Genomic DNA, 23,173 nt, shown 5'->3' with positions numbered 1-23,173 from the left:
ATTTATCTTCAAATCTGGCACCCACAGAGTGTGGAATCCCTAAAAACGCTGAAGGATCATTGTATTGGGCCAAATTAATGAGACTTGTTTTCTTTCCCTCAGTGGTCTTGCCACCAAGGGATCTTGAACTAAATAAACTGGAGCTGTTTCCTATTGGTTTCCCCACCTCTTCTGCTTATAAATAAAAGCTTTGTGGAATTGCAGTCTCCGTGGGCAGATGTAATAGCAGTGACCTCATTATAGTTCTGGACACGGTGGTTATCATAACTAATGGACCTCAAGATCCTTATTATGTTATCACTGCCCCATCTCATATTCCTTCTCACTCCCAGTGTGGGGCTGCCTGCCCAAAGTGACTGAGCAATAGCAGCTTCTGTATGTAGGCCTATCAGAAGGGGATATATGAAAGATGTTGTTCAACTCCAGCTCCAAGCATACCTCATCAACAGTTAGTTCGGGCTGCTGGAAGTTAAGGTCTGACACAGTCTGGAGGGCTATACAGTTCCCATTACTGTTTTAGAGCATAATATTTTGCTGTCCCATACATCTGACTTTATTTTCTTAGCCTGTCTCTGTTTCCACAGGTTTCTTTAGACCTGTCTATTCTTCCTCTTTCCTTCATTTACCATACCCCAGGAATTTCAGCTGTTTACATCTTTATATTCAATTTTCCAGCGATATGGCAGCTTGATGAAATTGCAAAAAATCATTCCCATATAGAAATAGTACTATTCATGCTGGCTTTTCTCCAAGAAGCTCAGAGGAGCATATGTGGAATCAAAACATTTTATTCTCAGGGTCCTGTGAAGGAGGCTAGACTGGGCAACAGTAACTTAATGAAGGCATTCAATTGGTTTCAAACTCATTTACCACCAGCATAACACTTTTTGCAAATTACTGTGTAGGTAGAATAATTTGCTTGAAGATAGTGTCAGTACTGGTTCACAAGCTGGAGGTAAGTCATGAATTGACACTACTTCATCATTCAAATCTAGTGCATCTGCCAGTCAGAAGAAGGAATATGTGGACTTGGGTGCACAGAACTGCATATAGGAATAATTGTTTCAGAACTGTTACTATGTCCAGTAACTAGAAAGAACCCAACTACCTTAGATGTTCTATTTAGCAGAGTCAGTAGTTTCTTTCATTTCATTTTGTAAATATATATCCCAGTATAACTGTCAGTGGAACATGTAGTCTTATTATATCTTTTTGTGATTGGATTGCTGGGTACAGTGGTCACTAATTGTAAACCGTCATTTAATGTTGGCGCTCTGCTTGAAACCAAGTCCTGGCTCTCAGATCACCCATTCAGCCAAGGAATCTTAAGATGAATAAATTTCTGTTTTTTCCCATTTAAGGGTGATGTTCAGATGGTATCGAATGAGGCAGTTTTTCACAGTGAATGATCAGAAGGGTCTGGTTTGACTTTTTAGTTCTCCATTATTAAGATGGAAAAACAATTAGAAATTTTCATCATTGTATATGTATATAACTTGTCAGTCTTTAGTGCGTAGTAAAAAAGGACATTGATGCATTTTTTTCATGTCTTTTGCTTCGTTGCCTTAATTGGTGTGACATTTTTAGTTACTATCTCTGAAAGTTTTCATTTTTGTTTTGTTAACAGTTTATGATATTTTAATGTGTGAAACTCCTTCCTGTGCTTATAGGAAATATATGGATAAAGAAGAAATTTTTGCTCAGTCATACAGATATGTTCCTGTTAGGTATTGTGTGCCCAAAAATGTGTAGGCTATTGACTTACAGTTGTGTCTCTTTCATATGAGTTCCTGTGTATGACATAATAATCAGGGTATCTATAACTTTTTTCATTTGCAGAAATACTCATTGCTGCCTTACTTGATTTTAGTATTAAAGCAATTCCTCCTTCAAAGGGATTTGAATGAAGTTTTTACTGGTGGAATTAGCTCCTACAGCCTAATTTTAATGGCAATTAGCTTCTTACAGGTATGTCTTTTACTGTTAAATGCCAGTTTTTCAAAGAATTCAAAGATGAGCTGTTTCTCTTTATCTGCCTATACTTGATTTGTTTGTAATTTCTGTAAAGCACCAAAAGTCCATTTGGAAATTATGCTAGGATAATAAAATCAATGCGTGATTTTGGGTGGGCTGAAGAATATGATCTTGTTCTTTTATACCTTCGTTTTACCACAAACTATGTGTGCATCATTAAGAAGAAAGCTTATCTAATTATGCATGTATATGCTACTGCCTAGGTTTTCACACAGCAGTGATTGAGCAGTTTGCATTTTGCAGGATGACGTGTGAGAACAAACTGATATGAATAATTCCAGTAATTTATTAAATTGGATTTATTATGGTTACCTTGATGGTTTCCTTTGACATACCATTATTTAGAAAAATCTGCTTTCTTGAAAAAAAGATATACAAATAGTCTTATCTTTTCACTCGTACTTCCAAAATAACATTAAGATTACTGCAGAGACTCAAAACTATTTAAAGTATTTCTACATTCTGAACATGGGATTAGAGTGATATAGCTATCTCAGATGCAGAATAATATCTCTGATACAGAATAATATAATATTCTAGTCTCTCCCCTTCCAGACTTTTACTTGCATATGGACTGTGAAGTGGCACCTTAGTTCATGCAGTGAGAGGCAATAGTTTTGTCCTATTTCTGTATTTTCATACAAAGCTGTTGGAAATATAAAAGACAAAATGAAAACCATATATATTGCTTTGCTTTTTCAGTTGCACCCACGGATTGATGCTAAGAGATTGGATGAAAACCTAGGAATGCTTCTGATAGAATTTTTTGAACTCTATGGAAGAAATTTTAATTACTTGAAAACTGGTATTAGAATAAAGAATGGGGGTGCCTACATTGCCAAAGAAGAAATCATGAAAGTTATGACAAATGGATATCGGCCATCTATGTTATGTATTGAAGATCCTCTTCTGCCTGGTAAGATGATACAAGCTACAGTCCGTCCTTGCCTTACGCGGGGGATCCGTTCCGGACCCACCCACCCCGTGTAAAGCAAAAAGCACATATGCTTGAGCCCCATTAGATATAATAGGGCTTATGCTTGCAGTGTGGCCATGTGCGTGCACCATGGGCGCGCACCATTTTCCCACTCTCCCGGCGGTTTCCGCGTAAGCTGTAAGCCACCTATAACGAGCCCGCGTATGGCGCGGTCTCACTGTACTTCATGTTTTTTCTATTATGAGTGAAGGTTTAGCACACAGTGTGAAGGTACTGGAGGAAAACTTTCAAAGGATATTTGACTACCTGTTTTACTTACATAATTGCCTAGAATAATCCTTTAACCTCATCTCTGTATCTCAGTGTTTTCCATTATCTGTATTTTATGTGATGTTCTCCTCTTTAATAATATTGGACTACTATGTATCTGTACATAGTGGACACTATGTAGGCTGTTGTGTATCAGAATGTATATATCTTGCTGATATCAAGCATGATACAAAGTTTGGATTCAGAACTCCTGTATCCCCCTGTACATGACCATAACTATTTCTGTATGAGGGCTATGTTGACTGATTTTATACTTCCTTTATTTTTCACGTTGGTTTGTGTCCACCTTATTTGGTGGAAAATAATGATGATTGTTGATTGTGTATATTGAGTGTTACGGAAATGTTCCACAAGAATAAGGAAAGGGTTACTTGGGAAACCAGAAACTAGGAAAATGAAACAAGGAACCATGCTGCGATTTCAGCTCAAGAACAGCTTGTTTTCCGTATTCCAGACAAGGTTGATAATTTTAACCAGGAGAGCAGAAGAATGTGCAGATTTTGTAGTAGAGAAAGGGGATCCAGATTTAAATACTGTTTAGGAATAGTGGAATAGTTTCTCTGAAATTCTCACAGAATAAGACTTTTTTCCTGCTACATTCTGATCATGGTCACCCCATGATTGATTGTGTTAGTGGATCTGAAGAATTACCAATGTGTTGATCCCATGAACAGACAAGTCCTACTTTCTGTCTGAATTCTGAGTTTTAAATACCTTGAGATTTCCACCTTATCTGCACAAAGCTGTATTTCTTTATTTTATTTATTTTCTTCCAAAAATAGCAGTCAGGAAAGCTGTGATCACCATATTAATGCAGACACACCAATCCCATCGGATTTCAGAAGCTAAGCAGGCTCAGACCTAATTAATACTTGAGTGGGAGATCATCAGGCAACATCAGGGATCTCCAGGCAGGGCTAGGAAAGATGCCTCTTGAAAACCCATAGAGCTGCTAACAAGCCAAATTAATAATACTGGCCTAGTAGATACACCTGCGGTTAACATAGTGTAAAGTTGCTTACTATCTGTGTACAGTGCACCCTCCCCTTATGCGGGGATCCGTTCCGGATCCCTCCGCGTAAGGGTAATTCAGCGTATGCTTGAAGCTCCATAGGAACCATTAGTTCTTCCGGGGCGCATGACGGGCTCTTCTGGGGCAGCTTTCAACACATGCTGAAAGCTGCATATGGTGCACCCACGTAAAACGCAGGTGCACTGTACAAGCAGTGAAAAGAGTAATAAAAATTGCTTATATTATAGAATGAAGACATACAAGTAGGCTGTTAAGGATGTGGCAAGCAAGCATACGTCCATGTAGAGGTTTGCGTACTCAAAGTCTGAAATAGTTTTCCTTGGCTTGTAGTAATCCTCTGCTGTGTAATCAATGATGTTCTAATTTGGCATCACTTGAAGAAATAATAATAATAATAATAATAATAATAATAATAATAATAATTTGTATTCTGCTTTTTCACGAAGGAGTCAAAGCGGATTCCAACAGTATAAATAAAACATCAAACAATTAAAAATTACAATAAAAAACCCCAAACCCCAACCCTCCCCATCATAAAAACAGTGATCAACCCATAAAAAGATATTAAACATCAAAAAATTTAAAACTATCCAATAGGAATGCATTGAAATTTCGGGTAGATTAGCGCAAGAAATGAATCTTCCTCGGGGGGGGGGGTGATGTATCAATCAATTTTGGTATCAGTAGCAATAGAGGTGTCAATAGAGGGGGGAGGCAAGTCTAATGGATCTAAGTGATCAGGCATGAATGTGGTATTAGCTCTACAAAGGTTGCACAAATTAGATGGATAGAGAGCTGATGTATAGACTCCTGCTTTAGAACAACAGGCCAATAAATAATAACATCATGGCAAAATGAGATAGAACAAAAGCAGCATGCCTGAAATAGGTCATACTTTCTGCTGTCAAAGTAGGTAGATAAATGGAAAAAGGAAGAACTGGAACACAGGTAAAAGTGGTATTACTCAATTGAATCTGGCAAAATGTAGTTACTTTTCAACAGGATGGTTGGTTATTAGAACAGACTGTCCGATATTTTGTAGAGGCCAACTTCAATTAATACACATGCAAAGGTGGCAACTTCCTAAACAATTACAGCATGGAGTTTATCACATTAAAGTTGGAGCGGCCCTTAAGCGTTCTTAAAAGGACTGTTCCTGGAATGGGAGGCAGCGGGGAATGCTGTATATCTCACAGCGGGAATGCCGCTGCTGAGCGTTCCCCTTCCGTTCTGGGAGCATTCCCCAGGGCTGATTTTTGGGAACGCTTTCTCAAGCGTTCTCGAAAATCGGCCGCCTCCCGTTCCAGGAACAGTCCCTTTAAGAACGCTTAAGGGCCATTCCAACTTTAATGCGATAAACTTCCAAGTTTCAGAGTTTTAAGGATTAAATATACAAGCAAAGACAACATGAATTCAGATACCTACCTACATTAATGGTCAGATGCCAAAGCAATAAATGGATGAAAGTTAATTTCCTTTAAATTGTCACCTTGTTACAGGAAATGATGTTGGAAGAAGTTGTTATGGTGCCATGCAAGTAAAGCAAGTTTTCGATTATGCCTACATTGTTCTAAGCCATGCAGTCTCCCCACTTGCAAGATCCTATCCTAACAGAGATTCAGAAAGGTAATATGTTTTTGAGTGCATTAATTACATAGACAACTCTAAAATCCAGCTTTATACAATTGGTTTTCTAAACTGGTTTCCTGATGAATCTTGTGAAAGAGTAATAAGCAACTTAAGAAACTAGCCTTGCTCTCAACCTTCCTTCTTTCCTCTTTATGAAACTTCCCCTTTGTTCTGTGATACAAATTTCATTATAAAATTTCTTTGGATTTTATACCATAGCATCATGGAAGTGGAGCAATCAATTATCAAAGTGTAAGCAAACTGCAAATGCTTCTTATTATCTGAAGAGGCTTCTTAATTGCAACTTCCTATCTTAATGAGTGTAATTCAGAATGTTACTTCATTGTTAAACCTAGATATTTTATACAGGTCAGCTTTTTACCAGCACTTTTAGTCAGAAGTTTATTCATTGTTGTGGCTAGATATCTTATACAGGCCACCTTTTTCCCACCAGCACTTTAGGAAGAATTATCAAAGTGACACAAGAAGTGATTGACTACAGAGCTTGGATTAAAAAGAAATGGGGAAACAAAGCTAATTTGTCATCTGATCTTGGTAAGTAAAGTTAATTTTAAAACTACAAATTTTTAATTTTCAGTGATTTTTCTCACTTTTCTTATAAAATCATAGAATCATAGAGTTGGAAGAGACTACAAGGGCCATCCAATCCAACCCCTGCCATGCAGGAAATCTCAATCAAAGCATCCCCGACAGATGGCCATCCAGCCTCTGTTTGAAGACCTCTAAGGAAGGAGACTCCACCACACTCTGAGGAACTTTGTTCCACTGTCGAACAGCCCTTACTGTCAGGAAGTTCCTCCTAATGTTGAGGTGGAATCTCATTTCCTGCAGTTTGCATCCATTGTTATGCGTTCTAGTCTCTGGAGCAGCAGAAAACAAGCTTGCTCCCTCCTCAATATGACATCCCTTTAAATATTTAAACAGGGCTATCATATCACCTCTTAACCTTCTCTTCTCCAGGCTAAACATACCCAGCTCCCTAAGACGTTCCTCATAGGGCATGGTTTCCAGACCCTTAACCATTTTAGTTGCCCTCCTTTTGGACACACTCCAGTTTCTCCAGATCCTTTTTGAATTGTGGTGCCCAGAACTGGCCACAGGATTCCAGGTGAGGCCTGACCAAAGCAGAATAGAGTGACACTGTTATCTCCCTTGATCTAGACACTATACTTCTATTGATGCAGCCTAAAATCGCATTGGCCTTTTTAGCTGCCGTGTGTAGTTTCATTCAGCCAGGTGTCCCCCATCCTATATCTGTGCATTTCATTTTTCTGCCCTAAGTGCAGTACCTTACATTCCTCCATGTTGAATTTCATTTTGTTAGCATTGGTCCAGCTTTCTAGTCTATTCAGGTCATTTTGAATTTTGATCCTGTCCTCTTGGGTATTAGCTACTCCCCCTAATTTGGTGTCATCTGCAAATTTGATAAGTACATCCCCAATTCTGTCATCCAAGTCATTGATAAAGATGTTGAATAGCACTGGGTCCAGGACAGACCCCTGTGGGACCCCACTGGTCACTCCAGGATGACAAGGAGTCATTGTTGAGGACCCTTTGGCTTTGGTCAGGAAACCAATTAGAAATCCATGTAACAGTTGCCTTGTCTAGCCCACATTCTACAAGCTGGTTTGCAAGAATGCCATGGGGAACTTTGTCAAAGGCCTTACTGAAATCAAGATATACTATATCCACAGCATTCCCTTCATCTAACAAGCTGGTAATTTTATCAAAAAAGAGATCAGGTTTGTCTGGCATGACTTGTTTCTCTGAAACTCATGTTGACTTTTTGTGATTATGGAATTGCCTTCTAGATGTTCACAGACTCTGTTTAATGATCTGCTCTAGAATCTTTCCTGGTATTGATGTCAGACTAACTGGATGATAATTGTTTGGATCCTGTTTTTTTTCCCTTTTTGAAGATGGGGACAACGTTTGCCCTCCTCCAGTCTGCTGGGATCTCTCCTGTTCTCCAAGAGTTCTCAAAGATTATTCCCAATGGTTCTGATAGTATATTTGCCAGTCCTTTTAATACCCTTGGATGTAGTTCATCTGGTCCTGGAGACTTATATTCATTTAGGTTAAACAGATATTCCTGTACTATCTCTTTACTTATTCTATGCTGAAATTTCCCTATTCGGTCTTCTGCTCCATTATCCTCAGGTTGAGCACCCTTTGCCTTTTCTGAAAAGACTGAAGCAAAAAAGATTACTGTGGGTCATCTTAGGCATGACACCAAACAGTAATTTAGGACTGCTTGTCTACTTTTTCCATACGTTCAAAACTTATTATCATGAGGTACCCTAGTCTTCAGAAGCAGAGCACTGGAAATTATCATGCCAATGTTCAGTTAACACAGATTATGGTTTCTGATTCTGGTTTGTCAACCTGTCACAACCTGTGGCTGGTCAGTTCAAACATCACAGCAAACTAAACTTAAATTTTTTAAACCATAATTTGATGAGATGTTTCAAGTTGGTGAGTCATGGTTAAACTAAGCAGTGCACTACTGTACTGGAACTGAATACAGTATCTTGTATCATTTATGTTATTTTAAAGTGAAAATGGATGTGTATGTGTTTACAAAACTAATAGAAAAATGTGTATCCAATAGATATTCAAATAAACGAGCGAGAACCTATATCTCCATGCAACGTAATCCAGAACGGAGATGCTGAACGGCTATGCAACCAACCTTTGACTTTGTCATTTACTGCTACACAGCAGTTGTCGTCAGGCTCATCTGCCTCTTCTGTGTCATCTCTTTCTGGGAGTGATATTGTAAGTCCCATTTTCCTCCTTCCAAATTGCTGCTTTATTCTTAGTCTAATTTACCATCATTATATGATTTCAAACTACATTAATACTTATGTATGATCTATATCATTGAAACCAACTAAAATTGAAATATCTTTCCGTATATCTTTCTTTTAAAATGTTATAATGCAAATGACTATTTCTAGAACACCTGACAGTGATCACAAGGAAATGTTAAACTCTTCAGTTACCAATAAATTAGTTTGGATAATTTTTAAAGCTATGGAATAGTACTTAAATGAAGGATCAGCAACATGTGGCGCATGGATCATATGTAGCCACCAAGGATGTTTCTTTGTCCCTCCAGCTCCAAATATTCACCAGAATTTGATAGGGAAAAAATCCTGCTTGTCTTAAAATGGAATGCGCAAAGTCCAAGCCTCAAGATCAGCCCTAGTCAGCATAGCCAGTAAGGAGGAGCACTACAAATTGGAGTCTAACAACCTCTGGAGGGATGTACTGTTATCCTACTCTGGTTTTAAAGGCGTTTTCAGATTGCTACTGAATCTTGCTGCCCTGAAACAGGCCCAGGGAGAATTGCCTACCAAACCTACCAAGGTCGCCCACTCCTCTCATGAGTTTTGGGTGTTTTTTTTTGCTTTTCAAAATACAAAACAAAAGAAAAAGAGAAAAAGAGAGAGCGTGAAGGGGGGTGTAATAGGTTATGAACAAAGGCTAGGCATATATTTCAGTATAAGCTGACTATATTTCCTATATTCTCTTGAAACTAATGCCTATAAAATACATGTTCACGTGTAACCCATGGTTAACTGATGTGTAGACTTCAATACAGAAATGGCAAGTAGTCTGGATCAATCAGTCGATCCAAAGTATAAATCCCCACCACTCAGCTTTCCCCCATAAAATGCTTTAGGTTTTTAGGGGTTTTGGGGGGAGGGGGGGTTGGTGTATTGTTTTGTTTTTGGCAACCTTCAAATTAGAATTTTCTTCAAGAGCTAATTTAGCATGATTATATGGATCAGATTATAACTGACAAGATGTTGTACAACAAGTCATTCTGTAGTAGAGATTGCAGGGTGTACCATTGCTTTCTTTCTTAATTCAACAAAATTAAGGCAGTCTATCTAAAAAGAAGTTCCAGATAAATTGATCCCAACATTGTCTATAGTGGAGTATCATAATCTGGCTATATTTGTCACTTATTTGTATGAATTAGGAGATGTGCCTTATGATGCAAACTCAAGTCTGGAAAATCCACCTTCTGAAAATGAAAGTTGTGGGCATTTGAGTGAAAAGCAGAGTGGTGAAGGCTTCTGTATAAACTTGCTAACTATTGATTTTCTGAAAATAAACATGAGGGACATAACAGTGAAAGATTTCAGAAAACGGAAAATATCCAAGATAATACATAATCATAGGTATGCTAATCTTAACCCAAATGCTCAGTTTGAGTGATACTACAGCAAGTGTAGTCTGAGTAACATCTCAAGGAATCAACATGCCAAATAACTACAGTAATAGTTTCTGGACACCAGTAAAATCGCTAATAAGCAAACAACCCAGAAGGAGTATTAGCTCTGGCAGATGTGACATGGGATTGAAATCAACAGAATAGCCAGAAAGAACACCAGAGCTATCAATTAATTTTGTCAATTCTGATAAGGATGATTTTGGCTTACAAAGAAAGATCAAAACAAAATGAGCGTACAAAACTTCCTTATAGTCATATTTTTCAGTTATAAACCTATAGATTTGGCACACGCACAAGTTTGCAACCTCCCATTCAATGGAGTTCCTTTTTGGCCAGTGTTATGTCTCACAGGTATACCCTTGACACACCTAAGAATCACAAAAGAGATTTATCACAGGAGTTTCCCTACTCTTGCTCAAACCACACTTGGCAGGAAAACCGTATTTCCCCTTCTGCCAAAATCTCATGTTCACCTCCTGACAATGCTTTTGCCACCATAGGCATGTGGGATCCAGTTTCATCAGTTCTGATCTCTATGACATTCTGTTCCACTTCATGAATGTAATGGTTGGCAATTCTAGTGGTGTGTACTTTGGTTCCTGTTCCACCATTTACTATACCCAAAGCAAACACTGCTGCACTTGTACCTGATGGCCTTCTTCCTTCTTCTGCTTTGTCAGTGTCACATAGACTTTTACCTTAGAATCATCCTATGCTTACACCCCCCTATTGGATGAGTGTTTGGATCTGGCCATGTCTGTTGCAGATCCACCACAGACGTGGACCATGGTTCTGCAGTGAGGTCCTCCAGATCTGACAGTAGTGACTATGAATTGTCCTATTCTGTGTCCTCTAGATAGCCTGGCCCAAAACAGTGGGGTGTAGAAATGTTTAGTTGCCCACAAAGAATAGTCAGTCTTTCTCAAAAGAATTATTGTGAATGGTAACTAGCCCTCATTCTGGAAACAAAAGTTGCACTACCTTGTTTCTGGTCTAGTATTTCAAGTGGTTCAGAGTAAATCCACACCACTGTATTCATTTCAATGCTATCCTCTTATCCCTGGCTAAATCTTATTGTTGGTTCCACCAACATCTTACCAGGTTGAAAATTTGTACATGGCACAAGAAGATAATTTCAGCTTCCTTTTCAAACATGCTGTAGCCAACTTCATTGTAGTTGGAGCAGCACAAGGTAAAGGCAGAGATAAAAGACATTCTATCCCAAGTGACAAGAAGGACCATTGGCTTTATATTTGGGGCAAGAAATTCTACTCCACTTCAGTACTGTCACTCCAAATAACAAATTACCAGGCTTGAATGGGGGCCTACTAGCATGTGTAATAAGAAAAGATAGCCCCACTCCTGGCAAAGTTGCTGAAGGAGGGCCTCAAGCTTCCTTGGAGTTATCAAGCAGAAATGCTTAACTGCACAAAATGTCCTCAGTTCCAGATGCCAAGTGAGGATAAGGTCATTTTGTGTCCTATGTCATTATTTTTTCTAAACATGCATGGTTGAGGTTGTCAGGACTGGGATTTTAAACATAAGCTAATAATCTGTTGGCAAGAAGTTGGGCTGAGACTGTAAGATACAGCTTGCAGCACGAAATAGTGGCATCACATCCTTCTCTTCCTTCAAGAGGCAGACATGGCACAGTCCTGCTTCCTGTACTCATTTGCAGAGATCTTATCACCACTCTTTTCCCATTTCCATTCCTTTTCCAAGAGTGGCAAACCATCAGATCAGACATTTTTCTTTTTGCCATTGTGTTAAAAGGGTTACACAATAGCCTTTTGTGACCTTCTATCAGAACAGGGTATCCACTGTCTCCTGTGCTTCTCAAAGAGGTGACCACACTACTACAATAAGAAGAGAGAACAATTTCTGCCACATCTCAGTTCCAGCTTCTATCCCTTTTATTTCTGCTTCCCCACACCACCGCTGACATGGAGATCACTTAGTTTATTCGTATGAAAATGCTCAGTGGAATAAGTTTTACTCCAGGACAAGAGTGTTGTCTGGGGAATGCTTTCCTCTACAGTTGAGGAGAGAAAAGATTTTACACATTTCCCTCCTTGCCATTATTGATGAGGGTGATAGTGACCAAGGTACAAAATGACCAAGCACACTGCAGTCTAATGGGCTCTTGGTGGCCTTATCAGGTGTGGTTCATGCTGCTCTTTGGGTGGCAGAAGTGTGCTGTTCTCACCCCCCCCCCCCTTCTACCAAGATCTACTGACACATTAGCACAGATAAGTCAGACTTCTGGATCTTCAAACTTTGCATGTGACAGCATGTTTGATTTCTCCCTCTAAAGTTTACTGGGAAGAGTCTTAGCATTTTGGAAACATCTAGGAAGCAGTCCACTAGAAAGTCTTACAAATGGAAACTTTTCTTTTCCTTTTTCAAATGGTAGACATTCTTCTTTTAACATTCAAATGGAGGATTTTCTTGAGTTTTTCACACTTGGTGAAGAAAGATCTGAAGTGTTCATCCTTTAATCTGCCTGGCAGCAGTTGTTGCACAACCTTCTTCTCTGTCAGGCTCTTTCTCAGTTTGTCTGCTCACAGGTGAAGGTTTTTGTTAATGTCACTCTAATCTGTTTTTACCACTTTTTTTTTTTAGTACATGTACAGAACCTACATACTGTCTTGAAATCATTTGCACCAATGGCAACTTTTGATTTAAGTCTCATGCTTTTGGTGGCATCTTGTCAGACAGGTGGATAAACTAGCAACCTTTTCCTGCCAACTCCTTCTTGCTATTTTATAAAGATTAAGGGAGTACTGTGCCCATGTGCCACTTTCCCAGCCAAAGTAATATCACATTTCCAGTTGTCTCTGGACAGTGCATTGCATAACATTATACATCCACTATTTCAGAATTCTGCATGCCAACCAAAGCAGCCTGGCACTCTCTGGATATTCAGAGGGTTTGGGCCTTTTACATACCATATATGCTCATCTATAAGTTGAAAAATAACAAGTAAACGAGGTGCATTTTTGTATGTGTGTGTCTGTATATTGGTAGTTTGCTAGGGAGAGTCAACGGTCCTGCTTGATTTGCAAGGAGAGGGGATGTGTTTTTGTGTGTGTATGTTACTTATTTGCTAGGGAGATTCAAAAGTCCCAATGGATTTGCAAGCAAAAGAAAGTGCAGTCCTCTAGGGGGGAAAATGGTACAAACTTGATGTTAGATGGATTCTAAAGCTCTACATAAGGCGCACCAGGCCCTTTAGGAGACCAGAAGCATTCTTTGTCTCCTTTTTGTTTAATTTCACATGTGCATATGGTTAGTTCAGAATGAAAATGTTTACTGAAAAAAAGAAGCATTCTTTGTCTCCTTTTTGTTTAATTTCACATGTGCATTTGGTTAGTTTGGGATAAAAAGTTTACTAGGGGGAGCATTCTTTGTCTCCTTTTTACCCACCACCCTTGGCAAAATGGTCCCTCCATCTACACTAACTTGGTGGATATTAGCATGTATTTTTCTGGCCTCTTGTGCTGCCTAAACCACTATACTTGCCAGCACGCTCCATGAAGACAGCGGCCACTTTAGCACCTTTTTCAATTAAGGCTCTCCTGAAGGAAATTTGTAGACCTGCAACTTGAGTTACTCCTTCCACTTTAACAAAACAGTATAGGCTGGGCAAATCTGCCTTCACTAGGGTAGCATTTGCCAGAATGGGTGCTCCAGCGGGTTCTGTCGGGATACTTAAATTTCTTGCCATCTTCTCTCCCAGATTCTGTTTCCACTAGGATAATTCTCATTCCTGGATGACTCCTTCTCCACTAAGGTCCATTCTAGCCTAGAAGAAGGAGCCATCTAGCCCAGCTCCGTAGTGGCAAGATCATTTTTCTTTTGAGGGGGGGGGGATCTTCCAATTCTCTTTTCCTTTTTTCTTGGCTTGTGAATGAACTGAGGAGAAGCCAGGGATCCAGTAGGAAATACTTTCTAAAGAGGTGCATGATCCCTTGTCTCACTTGAGCAGTGACAAGAGTAAATCTGTTCATGAGTGGCTCCTTCTGCTTGGCGAGAATGGAGCTTCACAGTAAGTTCTCCAATATGCCATTTTCACAAGTTTATTTCACGCTATTTCTGCTCCAGAATATTTTTTTTTAATGGCATTTTTACAGTGTGCAGTATCATCCACTTTCAGATAAAAATACCCTCCGTTCCTCCTTTCCTAGATTTGTGCCTCTCAAATATTCTTGGTAATATAAAATATTTAGGAATGCTTATTTAACTTCCTAAATATGCAGAAGACACATACTGTACAGTGTTGCAGAGATACACACAGTTACTAGATTATATCTGGCTCTTTTCCAAGTACATCTGCTTTTACCACACAGGCTTCCCTGCTTCTAAAGGGCAGCACAGATGGATCTGTTGTTCATTTCCAACTCTTTTTTTTAAATGAAGAAAGTGTCAACTCTTAAGATTTTGACAGAGGATTGGGAGAGACTTTTTCACATGATTTTTCAAATCCTCTAATGCTTACAGTGTTGGTTTTCACTGTGTGTGGATGTGCTTGGTTGGCATGTATTTCTTTTCTTTAAAAACCAATTTTCCATTCCATCTTTTTCTGTGTTGCAAGGATTCAGATACTCCACCTTGCACAACTCCTAATATCTACCACTTCAATCTACAAGCACCATCTCAGCTTACAGCTGGTTTACCACCAGTATTGCCTGTGCCAAGTGGTAAAACTCAGTCTGTGCCTGCAAGAACATTGATTATGTCAACTAATTATCAGGTATGTACTATATTATGGAATTTGTCCAATAATCAGGTAATGGAAGTGGATAGTAGCACAATCCTTTATTTATTGCAGTTATTTATGTACTTCTTGTATACAAATACTTCCATGGCAGTTTACAAATAATATCAAAATGTATTGATAAAATCATAACAAGCAAAAAGTTGTCAGGTTCCTGCCTGCAAGGCATGTAGTAGTAAATCACCCTGAGAAAATGTAGTTAATGAAGGAATCCATGCCTGGTGTTATCTATGCCTCACTGCTTCTGTCCTGGATCTTTCCAAAACAGCAATTAATGGTAGGTGGACGAAAAGGTGATGTTCCCAGGATGTTGTCTTCATCTGCCTACCTCTCCTGGAATTCTTTGCATAGTAGAACATGCTGATAAATTGGGATTTTCTTAAAACTTTGTATTTGTTTCTCGGTGTCTAAATGTATAAAGTCTTTTTCACTATGTACACTATGTACATATGTACATGTCCTGATAAATTGGTAGGAGCCATGATTAATGATCTGGTAAATTTATAACTTAGCTAACAAGCAATCTTAAACCCTTCTTGTCTTTCCAGCAGCACAATGGAATTAAATTTACTGTGAAAGGACCTCATAATCATAATCAAGGCAACGGATACAATTCTGTCAGCAATGGAGCCATGAGGCAGCCAGTTGGCAACAGAGGGCACCATCAACATAACCGTAATATCTGGAGAAGAAAGAAGTATAGAGACAGTTTGCCTATTAGCCTTAGCAGATAATGGCCAACTTCAGGGTGTCCACTTTTGACTCCTGAAGTGTGTGTGACAGTAATCCTGTGGGACTTGAGACCATCACTGAGTGCATCAGTTTGTGGATGTTGCCAAATACCTACATCCAACCTTTGCATGTTTCTTTGTGTGGTGGTTGAGTCCATCTTAAAAGAAATAATTGTGCTTATCTGTGAAGCCTTATTAAATGTGGAAGTTTGTCTTCTGCCTATCCATGATTACTACAGTGCCGAAGCAGCTCTGACAGGAATATTATGAGGACCATAAATGCTGCAGCAGTTTGCTGTAACTGAATTTGTTCATTGGAGATTGTTTTGTTCTGTCAGAGAAGTAATGGATGATTTGGATTTTACTTTCTGTTGTTGCAGATTTTTGTGATTTTGCCAACTGCCTTCCCATTTTTTTGTTCAAAGTATTTTTGTTACCTTACTCATATGAACATAACTTTTGTGCAATAACTGAAAAAGTTTAAAACTTTTTTTCATGTAAGTTATATTTAAGGGATGGAAGACTTGTTGTTTTTTCATTTGCAGATCCTTTCCCTGGTTACATTTTCTAAGTTGGGTTCAAGATTCTGATGGGTTATGTTAACAGTGTTCAGCTCATCACACTAATAATATCAGAAGCTCCTTAATTTGCAGATTGACTGTTGATCTGGTTTAAATGTTTCTAAAATGTATTGAGCTACAAGGTATTTTGACCCTTTCATTTAGCTCACTAGTCTGGCATGTAGTACTAACTCAGCACTAGTTAATGTTTTTAGATACAATCCAGTCCTCTTGCATTGTTCATATTTGTTTCAATGGGAATCATGCAGGGGGAACTGAAACTTCAGTTTATCCTTACAATTTGGACAAAGATTGGCAGAAAATTCCAATCTTTTAGGATAAAGATGGCTAAGTCTGACTTCTAAATTGCAAATTACAAATTATCTTCATCCGTTTTATTTACCTCTGATTGGTTGGGCCCAAGCATTGTTTCTGGATAAAGTATCCAACTTAAGGAATGTTTAGAAAGGAATGTATATTGATTCCATGGAGGAATCTGATTGGCAGCGTGCACTAGTTCTGTTAAGAGCAACTACCTGAAATGTACCTTCTGGCTTCTTTGTGCATTTTAAAGTATTAGTCTGTTGTCTTATCCAAGACTGGGCAGAATCCAACTGGGTCATTCAACTGATGGAGTTGCTTCCATCATTGAAACTGAGAGGAGGGCAATTCTCCCTTCCCCTCTTCCATCTAACCCATTACACACTCTCAAAATGTTCTCCAACATAGCTAGAAACCGTGTGGAGCAGGTTTAGGGGGGCGGCATGAAAGACTATGAAGAGGGGAGAGGAAGACAGTTCCACTGCAAAGCAGGTGTCCTTTAGTGCAACGTTGGATTTAGGCCAATATTTATGTGGCAGACGGTTGATTTAAGATGCATACAGGTATACTATGCAAGTGTGTATTACCATGGCAACCTCTGTTAACTTTTTAAAATAAGAACATGTACAGCTTGCGTAGCCCTCTGTTTTTTTTTAAAAGTGCCACACTCTAATTTTCAGTGGCTGCATCTTTTCATGTTTTCCTTTTTCTTTAAATAGTGTTAAGTCTCCAGTGCACCATGTTAGTAATTTTTTCTTGACAGGGAGTTTAGAAAGAAACCTCATAATGGTGTGCAGAAGCAAATATTCTTAAAACTGATATTTGAATGTTTGACACGGAATAGTAATAGTAAGCTTTAATATCTGCAGGTACGCCTTGGAAGCAGGTGTGACACATTGTAAAGAAAAGTTGTCAAAATAATGCTAGGCCTTTGGGTAGTGAAGACAACAACATTCCAAAACAGAGTAGCACACATTTTGTATGAAGTTCATCCTGATCCCGAGTTAATCACAAACAAAAGTTTGTAGATTTCCTGATCTGTTATTAAAGAATAGTCATATTCGTATTGACTGTATGTCAATTGACAGGCATAAAGTGTATGACATACTGAATCGGTGTCTGTTGGAAAATGTATATAGTTTGCCAAAGACAAGGCAAACACAAACAAGACAGAGGCTTTGAAAATGCACACTGTGACAATTGGGCAGACTGCAGCTGGAGATGAACAATTAGTACTATCGGTAATCAGTCATACGCAACAGTATATTACATCCTCTGGAGATAATACTTAGACACTGGGGTTGGAATCCCCTCCTCCCACACACTAAGGTTTTTCTGATTCCTACCCCCACTTCTTAATCCATCTTCTGGAGGAGTTTTTGTTTTTAAGCAGCATTTAAAACAGTACATGAGATGCAAACAGAAATGGTTGTGTGCCCCTTCTGCACAAGCAAAAGTGCACAAAGTTCTTGGGATCCTTGCTGTTATAAATGCTGCTCTAGGCAAACAGTTTTACAAATGATCAGTAAACAATATTTGGGTTTTGAATTGACACATTTCAGCCCTGCCTGACACTGCAGCTGTAACTTTGATTTCACCATTTTTTAGAACCTTCTGAAAGGTTTTAAGAGATGCTGGTACAATATGGGACTTAAACTTGAATAAAACAGTATTCAAGGGCTGTTTATTGATCTGTACTCACTCTTACATGCTAGCAATATTGACTATGAACCTACATTATGGAAATCCTGGTGTCCTAAATAGTGTCATTTTAAAAGCAGGATAGGCTTAAGAGAAGCATATATCATGTTCCATTTCAGTCATGGTGATCCAATAAATTGCACTGGCTACCACTCTGGTTATGTTCTATGCCACTGTGGATAGCTGATTAAAATATCATGTTATTCTTTTTGTCTGTATAACAATGTGGGAAGCTAAAATACATATTTTTATGTGAAGTTTTGTATTCTTTGATTTTTAATAAATTTTCAAGGCCAGATATGTATGTTTGGTGCAGTTTTCTTAATCTTTAACTGTGACATTTAACACATACTGTGTCATCACAATACTATTCAGTCATTGGACCAAAGGTCCTATCTTTTCCAACATTTTATTTCTAAGAGTGTTCAGCAAAATACATCTCAGAAGCAAAGTATGCTGATGATAGTCATCTCATGCCAGTTGTTCCCAACATCTGGTACTCAGAAAAATATATACATTGAAGGTAGCATCTGACATTTGTAGCCAATAGCTATTATAGATCCAACCTCCAGTTATTGATATGCTTTTCTTTCAAACCATACAAATGTGTAGCTGTCATAATTTGTGATAAAGAAATTCACAAAGTAGCTGGATGTTTCATGAGGTTGGTTTGCATGTGTGTTTGTTCTTTCTTCCAACTTCATAGGATAAATGGCTATAGGTAATTGGACAAGCCAGTTATGGGGATGGCAAAGCCCTAGGTAACAAACTCTATGGTAGTGACAAGCTCTGTTCTAGGCATTAATCCACCAGATGTAGGATTTAAACATTTTCCACAACATTAAATGCAGTCTTTTAGTTATATGTGTTTAACGGAACAGTCATGTATTCTGTTAGTATAAGGTACCAGAGAGCCAGCATCGTGTAGTAGTTTGAACCTTGGACTATGACTGGAAACCAGTATTTGAATCTCTGGCAAGTCACACTTCGCCTCAGAGGAAGGCAAAGGCAAGCCCCCTCTGAACAAGAAAGCACGATTATATGTTTGGCTTAGGATCACCATAAATTGGAAATTACTTGAAGGCATACAGCAACATAAATCCACAGCTTTCACAACTTGGCTACTTTGGGCCCCAAAAGAGTACCATATTACTGGAATACTTTGGCAAAGAACTAATATATGGGAGCATCATAGAAACATTACAGAACAGATAGTGCAAAATGTTGTGTGTGTGCATAGTATTATTTTTTAAATTTTGTTTAAGGAAAAATAGCTCCTATATCAAATAAAATTATATTTTTTAATTATTATATTCCATTTTTAGTCCTTGTAAAGTGGTTGAATGAATGCATGGACATTTTAAGACAGCTAGCTGCATGTTTACTCATTTGACAGTTCCCTTATTTAAAAAATTGTACACACAACGTGAATGAAAACCAAACTAGGGGCATTATGTCCAAGCATCTAAGAAGGCGGGAATTAATGGTTTTTCAGTGAGGATGAATAATGCAGGAAAAGGAAGACAGATTATGATCTGTTTCTTCATTTTCAGATCAAATCCTATTCAAAGTCACTCTTAATGGATTGCAATCAATCCAATTGCAAGAAAGTTTTTTTCATTGTTAATACATTGTTCTTACACCTGTGTACTGCTTAGTTCAGAGTTGTCAAGAGAGGAACACTCTTCCCCCCCCTTTGAGATTTCACATACATGCAGCTACAGTACACTGCCTTGAGAATACTATCTGTCGGGGTTTTATCATCTAAGTGATGAAAAGCACCTTGTCTTCTAAATTGCTGGCCTTTAGCATGTGGTTTAGGGCTTTATTACTGGGTCACAGCCATTGTCACACTGGATTCCAGAGTTCCTTCCAGAAGCTTTAGAAGTTCACTATTTTTCACTTTCCTATTTTCTGCAGTTTTTGTCTTAGGGGTGATTAGGGATGCAGTTCTTCACTAATATTCTTGAAGCAAGCAACATGTACTTTTTGCAATTTCCCATTGCAATAAAGCCTTTGAAATCTATGCAGGTTTTTTTTCCAGCCTTTTGACGCTCAATGTTTGTTCTGCATATGGTTGTTTTATACAGAAAAAGTTCTTTTCTGCACAAAAAATGTTGTTTTCCATACAAATCAACCAAGTGTAAATGTTGCAAAGAATTAATTTTTCTATCACTGAACTATTATTTTCTGAACAGAAAAAGTTGTTTTCCAGCAACAGAGGGGAAACATCCTGTCATGGGTTGATTCCTTTCATTGCTCTGGAAGCAGACCTAGAGAGAGACACTGCCAGGGGGAGCAACTCTCCACCATCCTTCAGTCAAATTCCTGATTTGCTTCTGCCTATGCTGTGTTTTTCTTCTTTCCCTTCATTCCTTTGCTTTGTCTTAAAGACTTTAATCTGTCTTCTTTTTTCCCCTTGTATTTATAATCTGTTTTCTCCTTCCTTGGCCACTTCCTATAAAACCAACATTCTTTAGCCTATTTTTCTGTCCTTTCGTCTTTCTGACCTTTTCTACTGAGGCCAGGCCATGCGGGGTGGGACAGTTAAGAAGCTGTGCTGTGAAGCAAATATGCCCAACTCCAGCAGTAAAGAAGACATGGGATATGTGTTATATATATTCTCATGACTTTTTCATTGCTTCTCCAAGGTACAAGAAGGCAGTGAAGCATTGGTTGATGCTAGAAACCATAAAACATCTGATCAAGATTGGGGCCATTGAAGCTACCATTGTTGGAAAGAGGAAAAAACACTTACTCCATTTTTTCCTTAATTGTGCCCCAAAAGAACAAATTGTGAAGAATGGTTCTGGAGCTGAAATGGGTCAATTGGTTTATGAGGAAATGCAAGTTCAGATTGGAGACTCTCAAGAAAATTCTGGAGGCACTCCATTTCCAGGATAAATTTCATTCTTGGGATTGGCTGAAGCATGTTTGCACATAGCAATCTGTCTGCTTCACCTCAAGTACCTACGCTTTGCTTACCAAGGAAAAATTTTCAATTTAGGGCCCTACCATTCGGTCTGAAATCTTCTCCAAGAGTGTTCTCCAAAGAGATAGTGGCATAGGTGGCACAGCAAGGCCTTTATATATAGTTGTACCTCAATGATGTCCTAATCAGATCCATAGTGTATGACAGATGTTGAGTTTGTACTTTCCTTCATAGTTTTCTGATCATTGATGGGAAGAGCTGCCTAATTCTGTCTCAGAACCTACAACACCTTGGAGCAGTTATAGACACTATACTGGGGAGAGTTATCCTGACCAAAGAAAGAGTAAGTTCCATCAAGCACACCATCAAGCAGGTGGGTTATTCCCAGTTATCAGACCTATTGTTATTCATGCACCTACAGGGTCTGATGATTGCTGTAGTAGGCAGAGTGCCATGGGCATGGTTTCATGCCAGGAGCTTGCAATGGTTCCTTCTGCTGCGTCCAAAACAAATGCAGAGACGAATCACCTGTGCTTGTGTGTACCAAAACAAGTTCAAATACCTTTTAAATGGTGGCTGTCACCAGCAATCAAAAAGAGTTGTCTGATTTGGGCGCTGCTGGTGCTTCAGATAATGTGGATGCCAACCTAAGGGTGTGGGGAGCAATATGTGACTCCCAATAAACAAGTAAGGTGTGATCAACAAGATCTATCCTACAGTATGAACTAGCTGGAGCAAAAAGCAATAAAGTTAGGTCTTCATAGTTTTCATTCACAAGTACAAAACATGTCAGTCCCAATCTGAACCAACAAGGTGACAGCAAAGGTACATGTGAACCGCAAAGGGTGGACATGATTTAGGTCACTGATGATGGAAACAACATGTCTAATAATTTGAGCCAAAGCAAACCTAATCTCTAAAAGCAGATCACATAAAGATAGAATTAAACATGAAGACAGAATGGCTCCACTCTGAACTAAGGAGCTGTTTCTTCTGGCTCTTTAGGAGTGCTTGTAAGTTAATTTTTAGTTTGAATTACTGGGAGTTTCTATATGTTATGCATTGAATGTTCGTTTATTTTGTATCCACGGCTGCAACAGGAACAGAGGGATAGTGGGGCTTGCTCCACCTAGTGGTGTCTCCCTCTAAGTCCGTATCAGGATTCATTAGTTCAGCCTATGGGCAGGAAAGAATAACAAGCAATAGTTTGCAGCTGTGGGATGTCTTCCCATCTCCCACCTGAGTACAAAAAAAGGGTTCTTCATTCTTGATGTGACTCACATAAATGGGTTATCTGCATAGAACACTGCCTGGAACCTTCTACAGTTGTTAGCTTATGTTTAAATGGTTTTAAACTATGTTGTAGCTCTTCTCAAGCTTTGGGGGAGAAATGGGAAAAGAAGAAGAAGATGTAGTTGTTGGTGGTTTGTTGTAGTTGTTATATAAGCTTTTCCATGGTAATACACCCTCAGGCTGCCTTAGCTGCTTATCTGTCCTTATAAAAACTGTAAGGACATGGGGTTCATTCAAGTATGCACTACACAATGAAGGGCACCGTGATTCTGCACAGTGACACAATCTACCCTTCCACTTGTATTATGTCTCCTAGTTTTTCTGCTTCACAATGTTCAAACGGATCTATAAATATAAATTTATATTTATCATATAAATAAATCCTATTATTATTATTATTATCATCATCATCATCTGAACATGAATAGTAGGAGCTGCACCATTGAGTCTACACAGTAGAGGAGGGTATCGCTCCCAGCAAAACTTTCCCCTCTAGTGGGAGTAAAGCTCTCTACAGGTGCAGAACCCAAATACATCACTGGTTATAAACTGTTGCAGCAGCTGAAAATGAAAATGGTTTCAATTTTGCATAGGACTACATAAATGTATGTCATTCATCATAACCATT

General features: G+C 38.7%; 1 protein-coding gene across 2 annotated transcripts in view; it reads left to right on the top strand.

Moving 5' to 3' along the window:
* The window catches only part of TENT4A (terminal nucleotidyltransferase 4A), a 36,345-nt gene extending 17,727 nt beyond the window's left edge, over nucleotides 1-18,618 (top strand). Inside the window, exons 6-12 of one of the 2 annotated variants that reach the window (XM_089516383.1) lie at nucleotides 1,840-1,968; nucleotides 2,737-2,950; nucleotides 5,834-5,960; nucleotides 6,418-6,518; nucleotides 8,596-8,762; nucleotides 14,825-14,983; nucleotides 15,556-18,618. In XM_089516383.1, coding sequence (XP_089372509.1) covers nucleotides 1,840-1,968; nucleotides 2,737-2,950; nucleotides 5,834-5,960; nucleotides 6,418-6,518; nucleotides 8,596-8,762; nucleotides 14,825-14,983; nucleotides 15,556-15,741 — 1,083 coding nt within the window. In that variant the 3' untranslated portion in view covers nucleotides 15,742-18,618. The remainder of the gene's footprint in view (nucleotides 1-1,839; nucleotides 1,969-2,736; nucleotides 2,951-5,833; nucleotides 5,961-6,417; nucleotides 6,519-8,595; nucleotides 8,763-14,824; nucleotides 14,984-15,555) is intronic. The other variant, XM_089516385.1, reaches the window with a different exon arrangement.
* The last annotated feature ends 4,555 nt before the right edge of the window (nucleotides 18,619-23,173 follow it).

Source organism: Sceloporus occidentalis, unplaced genomic scaffold (genome assembly GCF_023333645.1).
Source record: "Sceloporus occidentalis isolate IW3139 unplaced genomic scaffold, rSceOcc1.0.p SCAF_3, whole genome shotgun sequence".
In the NCBI taxonomy this organism is placed as follows: Eukaryota; Metazoa; Chordata; class Lepidosauria; order Squamata; family Phrynosomatidae; genus Sceloporus; species Sceloporus occidentalis.
Note: the sequence above shows the minus strand (reverse complement) of the source record. Positions and strands in the feature narration are given on the sequence as shown.